This window comes from Meleagris gallopavo, chromosome 21 (assembly GCF_905368555.1).
Source record: "Meleagris gallopavo chromosome 21, MGAL_WU_HG_1.1, whole genome shotgun sequence".
NCBI lineage: Eukaryota > Metazoa > Chordata > Aves > Galliformes > Phasianidae > Meleagris > Meleagris gallopavo.
This window is the reverse complement of record NC_139424.1, coordinates 4,875,172-4,884,890: the sequence shown is the minus strand read 5'-3', so window position 1 is coordinate 4,884,890 and position 9,719 is coordinate 4,875,172. Positions and strand designations below refer to the sequence as shown.

The following is a 9,719-nucleotide window of genomic DNA, read 5'->3' as shown; positions in this document are numbered from 1 at the left end:
CCCTCACCCCATTGGCTCTCGGAGGCCACACCCCCTCCTGGCCGCGCCGGACGTGGCGCTCCGCGACGACGTCACGTAAGATCGGGTGGGGGAGAGGAGGCGTGGAGCGGGCGCCGCCGGAGGGCCGGGCCGGCGGCGGGGCGCCCCTTGCTGGTCGGAGGGGAGCACTGCGGGCCCGGCACCGTCCGCCGCTTTGGGCCGGAGAAGCCCGTTTCCCTCCTCCTCCTCACGGCCGTGCTGAGGCTCGCGGAGCTCACGGCGTTCACCCTGGGACGCACGCTTTGATCCGCTCGTTCTCCTTCCTTTCCCGTTTCTTTACGCCTCTCGTTAGCTGATGTCAATCCGTGCAAAAGCAACCTCCGCAAGTTTTCCCAAGGAAAGCAGGATGAGACGACACAATGGCAGCATTCATGTCCCGAGTTCTGCCATCCGTGACAGCATTGTTCTGGCAAACAAAGCAAATTCCAAAAGAAACTCGTTGCAAAGTGCCTGCAGCAAAAAGAACGAACCCTTCTGCCAACAGAAACAGAAGGAAATTGAAAGCTATTAATCAAAAAGGAGCTGAGAAAACCTTAATAAAAAAGAGTTGTTTGAACCCCGACATCCCACATCAGATACAGCTGCTGTCACAGGCAATAGTTACATCCCTTGTATATCCCAGGATGTTGAAGCTACCAGTTTGAAGATAGTGCAAACAAGGCCCTTTTTATGTTGTGCCATCAACTTCATAACCACAGAATCATAGAAATATTGAATTATTTGAGCTGGAAGGGACCTTTAAAGGTCTGCTCCAACTGCCCTGCAGTGAATGGGAGCAATAAGCACTGGGTGGCAGTGGCATGCTGTGTGTGTGTTTGTGTATGTTGTAAGAATGAGAGGCAGTTAGAATGGGAAAATAAAGTGGTTTAAGTGCCTCCTCCTGTCTAGGTTATCTGAGAGTTTATCAACTCATTAGGTATAATCTCACGCAGGTTGGTCATTTGGGCTCCTTTTCATTATCGTCTGTAGGTTAGGTAATAAAAATATTATCCATATAAAACCCAGACAAGTTCCGTGCTGCATTAATGGCATTAATTCATGCATTGATGCTATGGGTGCAGCAGCTTTGCACCACAGCAGCGAGCTGTAGGACTGTGCTTTAATTGTACTCTGATGGAATGATTTTTGTCTTTCTTATTACTCTTATTAAATGGTTCATTCTTTTCTAAAGCTCTGCTAAGGTTAAGAACTGGCAGCAGATTCCCAAAATAAGTTGCGTTTTGTCTAAAGCATTCCCTCACTCGGTCCCAGGAGGATCAGCGCCTCAGGCGGGAAGGATGGGGGGCGTGGCCACAACAAGCACCGCCCCTCGCTACGGCGGAAGAGGCGCACGGCGGAAGTGACGCAGCGCGCAGCGGGTGCCTGTTGACCTTCAGCGGCGCGGCTCGGCGCGGTTACGTTTTGTCTCGGTTCCTCTCCCGCTTGCCGCCATGCCGAGGGGGGGACGCAGCCGCTCGTCCCGCGTGGCGCCGCCCGCCAGGTGAGCACTGCTGGGCCTTCTGCCTTCTCTCAGGTCCCCGCCCCAGGGCCGTGTAGGCCGCAGACGCCTCGCAGCCGTGTCGGGGTGGGTGACGCAGAGGGGACGTGCGCTGCTCGGAGCTCTGGAGCGGGGTGGGCGTTTTGCTGGGTAGAGGGGATCGGTTCCCTATCGCAATAAGGCTGTGTCCCTTCCAGGTCGGGTCTCGTTGCCCATAACGTGCTATCGGGATAGGGATGTGCTGGCCTTAAAAAAAAAAAAAAAAAAAAAAAAAAAAAAAAGCAATGCTGCAAACCTCTCCCTGCAGTGCGTAAAACACTGCTGGGAACGCCGTGTCCTTGCCATCTGCACGTGGGGTCACGCGAGGAGGAATTGCCAATGTTTGCTCTCTGAAGGCCTCAGCCCTTTAGAGCAGAAATGTGAGCTCTCTGTGTGTCCTCACAGCCGGGCGCCGCAGATGAGAGCAGCACCGCCAGCCCCTGCACCAGCTCCTGCCTCTGCCGTGGCTGCTCCTGCTCCAAAACAGCCCGGGCTGATGGCGCAGATGGCCACGACCGCAGCAGGAGTCGCTGTGGGCTCTGCTGTGGGGCACACCATAGGTCACGCACTTACCGGAGGCTTTGGTGGAGGAAGCAGTGCTGAGGCTGCCAGGCCTGATATTACTTACCAGGTAAGGGAAGGCATGGCTGGGTGCTGACTGCTGAGGTCGGGTTAACTGGAGAGAACAGATGTGTAATTATTGCAGGCTTAAAAACTGCACAAGTTCTGGCTTGGAATTCTAGAGCAACTTTCTTGACTCGGTCTCCGAATTGAAGTAGTTCAGAGGGTCACACATGCAATATGTATGTGTTGCAATGCACACAGCTGTGTTGTTTTCAGTACCCTTGATTTCACAGGGGACTTCCATGTTCCAGGTCTGATAACGATAAGATCTATTGCAAGATTTTTGTCCTGCAGTCACCTCTTGTGCTGCTGAGACATCAGTATGGTGCTGTTGCCCTACTCGGGTATTATGTAGAATTACTTAAGTGTGTGTGACCTGCATAGCTGCTCAGAATGCCTAATTCATCACTGGAAACTTTGTACTTCAGCCCATTGGTTTCCATTTAAAAAGTAATGTGCTATGACAAAAATGCAGGGAAGAAGTGCACAGAAAGCAGCATGGGGTGGTATGGCTTCATGGGCTGGAGCAGTTGCAGGGGTGCTTACAGAGGTGTCTGCTGTTTCAGGAACCTCAGGCCGCTCAGCCTGCTTACCAGCAGCAGCAACAGTTTGCTCCTTGCCAGTATGAGATGAAGCAGTTCCTGGAGTGTGCCCAGAACCAGACTGACCTCAAGCTGTGCGAGGGCTTCAGTGAAGTGCTGAAGCAGTGCAGGTTTGCTAATGGTAAGCACACAGAAGTACCAGCCAAGTGTGCTGATGGGGGAGGACAAGAAACTGCCAAATACGGGGGAGTCTGGACTGCTGAATCTTCACCACCTTTCAGCAAATACTGGGTGGTGAGGGGGAACATCTTAGCCTGTGTCTGCCTTATAGCAGGGATGATGGAGTGGTTTGAGATGGAATGGACTCCTAGAGGCCATCTGGTCCCAGTGCCCACAATGCACAGGGACACCCACAGCTCCATCAGTGCTCACAGCCCTCCAGCCTGACCCTAAGGATCTGCAGGGATGGGCACCATCCCCTCTCTAGGTCTAAAACCTCACGTGATTAACAGTTGTAACTTCTTACCTTACAGGTTTAGCTTAAGCCTCCAGACCAAGGCTGCTGAAGACCACCTTACAAGAACTGACCTATGAATGAAAAAGCTTTGCTAATAGTCTAAAGCTGTCTGGTATCTTGTTAGTTTTGTGTAGTCACACTGTTGTCTTTGTGGCTTCATTTCTGTCATAGCCTCTACAGCTGTGATACAACTGCAAACTAATTGAGCACAAAATGGAAGAAATGATCAATAAAGTGGAATGAGTTGATTGGGGCTAACTATTTTGTTTCTTTAATTGTTGTGTTGAATGTGAGTGATGTGGTATACAAATAAACTGTCTGGAGGTACCTTGCTCTGGGGGGTTTTGGACTGCTGGGTGAATTGAGGTTTGAAGGTGAGCGGGCATGAAGTGACTTGAGCAGGCTGAGCGTGCTTGCCAGGTGTCCTGGCATGAAAAATGCCTGCAGGCTGGAGCTGCAGCACACCAGGAAGAGCCTTTGGCTCAGGGGTTGGATTGACACTTCCTGGAATATCTGAACCCCAGGGGCAACTTCTGCTTATTACAGTGTGGTGAGGAGGGAGGTTATGGCTGACTTTGCAATGCTCTGCGTGCAGCAGGTCAGCTTGCATCCAATCAACAGTTCTGTCTACAGCCTCTGTATTCAGTTTCAAGAGGCTGAGAAATGCCACCCCTCTATTTCAAAACCCGGTGGAGCGTTACACGAGCAACCCGTGCCATACCGCGCAGCTGCACGCTTCCACGATAAGATGGCTGAAACACTTGTGTGGGACTTGTAGCCCCCAGTAACACAACTCATTTTAAAAGTACCCCAAAATACCTTCTTGTTTGCTGAGCCGCTGTCATGCGTCCCACCTGTTCCTTAGAGCCTCACCTCTCTGTGCCGCATTTCCTGGAAGCGAACGGATAAAATTAGCGCTCGGGGCCGCCCGGCGAGGAGGGGCGGGGCAGAAAAACCAATTCCGGGTGGTTCGGGCGAAGCAGCGCAAAGAGCTGCAAAAAGCCCGGATCGCTGCGCCGGTCAGCAAAGCGGTGAAAAGAGGACTAAGAGCCCCTGCGGGCACCGCCGGCCGCCCCGCCCCGGGACAGCCGCTCCCCGCTCCCGCGGCGGCCCCGCCGTTATTTTCGGCGCCGCTCCTCCCCCTCCTCCGCTCCTCCTCCCGTCCCGCTCCGCTTCCGGCCCCGGGCGGGCGGATGGCGCACGGCTGAGGCGGCGGCGCTGGGGGAGCCGAGGGGAGGTGAGGCCGGGGGGAGGCGATGCCGGGCCGTTGGGGTCCCGCAGGGCGGTGCGGAGCGGTGCGCGCTGACACCCGGCCCGCGTTCCCCATAGGAGCGTTTGTTTCTGCGCGGTTCGTGTAGGATTTGAGCCCCAAATCGGGTCAGCGCTTCTCCCGAGTCTCCCAGCAGCGCCGTTTTATAGCATAAACGTACAAACGGCGGCGTTAATCGATATGCTTACTAACCGACGCAAAGCAGGCTGTGTGGGATCGCCCCCGGCCCGCACCCATCCCTGCGATCCAATTCGGGCTGCCACCAACGAGGAGATTTGGGGGCTCTGGCGGCGTGCCTGCGGGCAGCAGCTTAAAGGGAAGAAAACAAAGCGCTCCTTTGGGGGAGGTTCGGAGCCCTGCTGGGCGCTGCTGGCACCCAGGAGTGCTGCCCTGCCCGACCCCGCGCCTCGGCCCCAGCTGACCTCGCAGTGCTGGCAGCAGCTCCAGCTCTCCTCTCCCTTCCCTTTTCATGCCATTTTCTCCTACTTTTTCTCAGCCAACAGCCATCTGGGACGACTTTGCATAATAAAGAGGGGAGAAAGAAGCGTTAGAACCAGAAATAACGGGGGTGGGAAGAAGAGAGGTGGATCTCGAAGCTCAGCGGGGTCCCTGGGTGGTGGCACAGGTTGATATTTTGGGACCATCAGAGCTATTCTCCTCCCAGCCCTGTTCCACCTGCCAGGACCCAGCCATGACAAAGGAGGAGGACCTCCCAGACTGGAACACGTCCAAGGAGTTTTATGAAAAATATGAACCAAAGGAGGTTCTGGGCAGGTAAAGCTTGGTTATGACAAACTGTTTTGCTTGATCACAGCAGGAATCTGATATGGTCAGAGCCCACAGCACCACAGGATTAAAAATAGCATGTAGAAGCATTTTCCATCTGCTCAAAGTTTGTCCCCCTAAGCCAGGAAAACACCACAGCCCCACTGTGTGTCCGTGGGGCTGTGTGGGGAGCCTGTAGACTCACAGAATGGTTTGGGATGGAAGGGATCTTAAAGATCATCCCGTTCCAACCCTCTGCCCACCCACGATTCCCCAGCTCAGGACACCTCCCAGGAGATCGCACCACATCCCTATTAGTTTATAGAATAACCCGTAAGGATCCATAAGGATCATCGGGTCCATCTCCCAGTTGTGGGAAAGCGATTCCATCATGATCCTCCATCCACGTCATGCAAATGGGGATGGGAAAGTACCTCATCATTCCTGTGCTGTTCCTGGCAGGGGGGTGAGCAGCGTCGTCCGCCGGTGCATCCACAAAGCCACCAGGCAGGAGTATGCCGTGAAGATCATCGACATCACAGCAGGGAACATCTCCCCCCAGGAGGTGCAGGAGCTGCGTGAGGCCACAGCCAAGGAGATCGACATCCTGCGGAAGGTCTCGGGACACCCCAACGTCAGTGAGTCGGGGCAGGAGGGTTTCTGCCACGTTTACTCTTTGAGCCCAGGAGGGGCTTTGGGGTGATGTCCCTGGATGTCAGAACTCTGTGAGACCCACGGTCCTGGCATGACGCAGGGCACCTGCTCAGAGCATCCCCTGCTCTGCCCCTGCCCAAGCTGCCTGGCCATCTCCCTCCTGAGCTCCTGCTCAAAACGCTAACAAAGATCAGCTCGTTAATTCAGTTAGCAATTAGATCAGCAATTTTCAGTCTGTTAGTGGAAAGGAGCTCTCTGTGCATGGGGTGTGTGGTAAGGAGCACGCTGCACAGGGCTCACAGCTCCATTTCATTGCAGTCCAGCTGAAGGACAGCTATGAGTCCAGCACCTTCTTCTTCCTGGTGTTCGATCTGTAAGTACCAGATTCCCAAGCCCCACTTGCCCCCATTTCTCCACATTTCCACCCTGTAGACAGCCAAAACTCTCCCCAGCTTTTTATCTATGGCCCCAATGGGCAAAACAGGGCCACGACTGGGTCTTGCTTCAGGTAGGAAGGAGCCTGCTCACTCAGCCTCAGCTCTGCTCCCCTCAATCAGCAGCAGCTCAGATTTCCCCATAACCTTTGGTGGGAGCTTGGAGTTATTTATATGCCCAGCAGGACCAGGGCTGGCACAACGCCGCAACTCGTGGCATCACGATGGACCCAGTGGTCCCTGCCTGCTCTTTGTACAGCCTTTCCTCCTCCTGCCTGACATTTTGCAAGATATCAAGGCATCTTTAACCCTTTCTTATTAATGGGTCAGCTTGTCATTTTGTGCATTTAGCACCGTAGGGCTGATAAGGGGCTGTAACCCCTAGGCAGTCCATGTCTTGAGGCTGATTTTCCTCCTGCATGCAGGATGAAAAGAGGGGAGCTCTTTGATTACCTCACCGAGAAGGTCACCTTAAGCGAGAAGGAAACCAGGTAAGGCTGAAATTGTGCTGCAAAACCAGAGCATGAGTTCCAAGTACAGCTCTGCAGCCAGCACAGTGCGCATGAACAAAATGCCACCCGGGCTGTGCCCCTGTGCTTAGGTGTTGAGGCTTTTGCACAGGGGCTGAACTGTGTGGTCCCTATCCCTGTCCTTGGCCCCATCCCTGGGAACATAGTGTCAGCAGGCACTGGGAGTAATGCTGTCTGCCCTCCCCAGGAAGATCATGCACGCGCTGCTGGAAGTGATTGAGTACCTGCACTCCATTGACATCGTGCACCGCGACCTGAAGCCGGAGAACATCCTCCTGGATGATGACATGAACATTAAGCTGACAGACTTTGGCTTCTCCTGCCAGCTGCATGAGAACGAGAAGCTCAAAGGTGGGTGCGCAGCACTAACACGATGCCCATGGTGAGCTGGTGCAGCCCTCTCCAGCCTCGCTCCTTCCCATGATGAAAACACTGCAGTGTTTTATCCACTTTTTTGTTCTCCAGTTGACCCTCATTACTCTATTCATCAAGTTTTTCCTCCTCCTGCCCTGCAAAGAGCAACGTAATCAACAACAGGCATCTCCTTCCAGCAGCATCCTCCCTGCTCTCCTCACTCACATTATAATTCATTATAACTCACCAACTTAAGTCAGCAGCCAGATGCACACAAGGTGCAGTCACTCCCTGCCATGACCATCTCTGCAAGGATCTGAACACATCTTGTTGCCTCTCTAGGACAAGCTGCTTCAGTGTGGCACAGTCTTCCCTGGGTCCCTAAGGGGATGCTCTGCCCCTGTTTTGCAGAAATCTGTGGCACACCTGGCTACCTGGCCCCCGAAATCCTGCACTGCTCCATGGATGATGAACACGAGGGCTATGGGAAAGAAGTGGACATGTGAGTAGGGTGCTCTCAGTCCTCGGGGCGCTTGTAAAATGAGCATGATTTGAGGCACTGCAGGAATCGCTCCTCGTTGGGACCAGCTTTAGGGTTTGCGAGGACTTGAATAGACTTGAATAAGACAAAAAAAAAAAAAAAAAAAAAAAACATTCCATGGGGCTGCAGGGGGCTGTCCTGGTGAGCAGCAGCCTCTGGCTGCACCCATGTCCCAGTGGAGCTGCTGGAGTCTGAGCCCCAGTGTTCCAGGCTGGCCCCTGCACCCCATTGCCTCCAGTGTGGGGTATGGATCCTTTGGGTGCTGCTGGAGCTGGTGTGTCCCACTGGGTCCCTGCAGGTGGAGCACCGGGGTGATCATGTACACACTGCTGGCTGGCTCACCTCCCTTCTGGCACCGCAAGCAGATGCTGATGCTGCGGATGATCATGAATGGGGACTACCAGTTCGGCTCCCCAGAGTGGGATGATCGCTCTGACACCGTCAAGGACCTGGTGGGTGCTGAGGAAGGGGGAAATATAGTGGGCAGCAGGTGGCTGGGGCGCCATGGAATCAATCCGGTGCTGTCCTGCAGATCTCCCGATTCCTGGTGGTGGACCCACAGCGGCGGTACACGGCGAGGGAGGCATTGGCACACCCCTTCTTCCAGCAGTACGACGTAGAGGAGGTCCGACACTTCAGCCCCTTCCGAAAATTCAAGGTGACGTTGGTGCTGGGAACAGGGACACCTTGGCGCCCTGAGCCCAGGAGGAGAAAGTGGGATGGGTGTTCTGGCTGGGTAGGAAGAAATGGTGTTCAGCAGGGTTGATGGAGCTAGGCTTTGGCAGGATGCAGCGCCAGGGTGGGGACACTTCTCCAAGCACTACTTTGTGATATTTCTATGTATTCATGGTAGATGGGACACTTAGGAGCATAGTTTACAAGTAAATACCATTACTTTTATGCATACACAGCATGAAAGGAGAGCATGGTGTGTGTGTGAGGGGGGAGGGTCAGTCTCTTTTCCCAAGCAACAAGCAATAGAACAAGAGAAAACAACCTCAAGTTGCACCAGGGAAGGTTGAGGTTGGATAATTAGGAAAGACTTCTTCAGAGAGAAGATTGTGAAGCATGGGAACAGCCCCCATCCCTGAAGGCGGTTAAGCGACACGCAGCCGTGGTGTTTGGGGATAGGGCTTAGAGGTGAGACAGGGTCCCAATTTCCCCCTTTCCCCACAGGTGATCTGTCTGACCGTGCTGGCGTCCGTCCGCATTTACTACCAGTACCGCATGCTGAAGGCGGTGACGCGGGAGCTGGTGGTGCGGGACCCGTACGCGCTGAAGCCCATCCGCAAGCTGATCGACGCCTGCGCCTTCCGCACCTACCGGCACTGGGTGAAGAAGGGCGAGGCGCAGAACAGGGCCGCGCTCTTCGAGAACACCTGCAAGGCTGTTCTGCTCGCCCTGGCGGCCGAGGAAGAGCTGTTTTGATGGCAGCATCGCTGCTGCTTGAGTTGGGTTTGCTCAGAGTTAAGGCAAGTAAAATATTTCCAAACCAACCAGTGATTTTTGGTGCTTTTTCTTAAAACCTGCTGGCCTCAAGCTAGGTGCAGATGGCTGTCATGCATGCTGGGTATAACCCAGTTTGGGTTTTCTCCTAACTTGCTCTAAGGGACTGCTTTGGAGTAGTTGCCCCCAGTAAAGCAGCAAATCACAGAATGGCTTGGGTCGGAAGGGACCTCAAGGATCATGAATCTCCAACCTCCCTGCCACATGCAGGGCCACCAACCTCCCCATTTAATACCAGACCAGGCTGCCCAGGGCCCCATCCAACCTGGCCTTGAACACCTCCAGGGATTGGGCATCCATAGCCTCTCTGCTGGACTTACGAGATGAGCAGTGCCTGGCAGGCTGTCCTCAACCCACTGTGCCCAGGGCTCCTGTGCCATCAGATTTGGCATTGGACTCACACAAACAGCCCTCTGATTGCTGCAGA

At 54.2% G+C, this 9,719-nt stretch overlaps 2 protein-coding genes across 3 annotated transcripts; both read left to right on the top strand.

The window, feature by feature from the left end:
* Positions 1-1,350: 1,350 nt before the first annotated feature.
* Positions 1,351-3,486, top strand: CHCHD2 (coiled-coil-helix-coiled-coil-helix domain containing 2). Its single transcript, XM_010721741.3, has 4 exons — positions 1,351-1,519; positions 1,961-2,186; positions 2,746-2,902; positions 3,255-3,486. The coding sequence occupies exons 1-4, from the start codon at positions 1,470-1,472 to the stop codon at positions 3,263-3,265; spliced, it is 444 nt and encodes a 147-aa protein (XP_010720043.1). The 5' UTR covers positions 1,351-1,469; the 3' UTR covers positions 3,266-3,486.
* Positions 3,487-4,318: 832 nt separating this feature from the next.
* Positions 4,319-9,282, top strand: PHKG1 (phosphorylase kinase catalytic subunit gamma 1). Of its 2 annotated transcripts, none has more exons than XM_085240598.1 (10): positions 4,319-4,475; positions 5,173-5,282; positions 5,736-5,911; positions 6,246-6,300; positions 6,787-6,852; positions 7,079-7,242; positions 7,657-7,747; positions 8,085-8,238; positions 8,319-8,444; positions 8,963-9,282. In XM_085240598.1, exons 2-10 carry the CDS (start codon positions 5,200-5,202, stop codon positions 9,212-9,214), a joined length of 1,167 nt encoding a protein of 388 aa, XP_085096724.1. In that variant the 5' UTR covers positions 4,319-4,475; positions 5,173-5,199; the 3' UTR covers positions 9,215-9,282. The 2 variants fall into 2 exon arrangements, with proteins under 2 accessions (XP_085096724.1, XP_085096722.1); XM_085240596.1 differs by having other exon boundaries at positions 4,410-4,475; positions 5,191-5,282.
* The last annotated feature ends 437 nt before the right edge of the window (positions 9,283-9,719 follow it).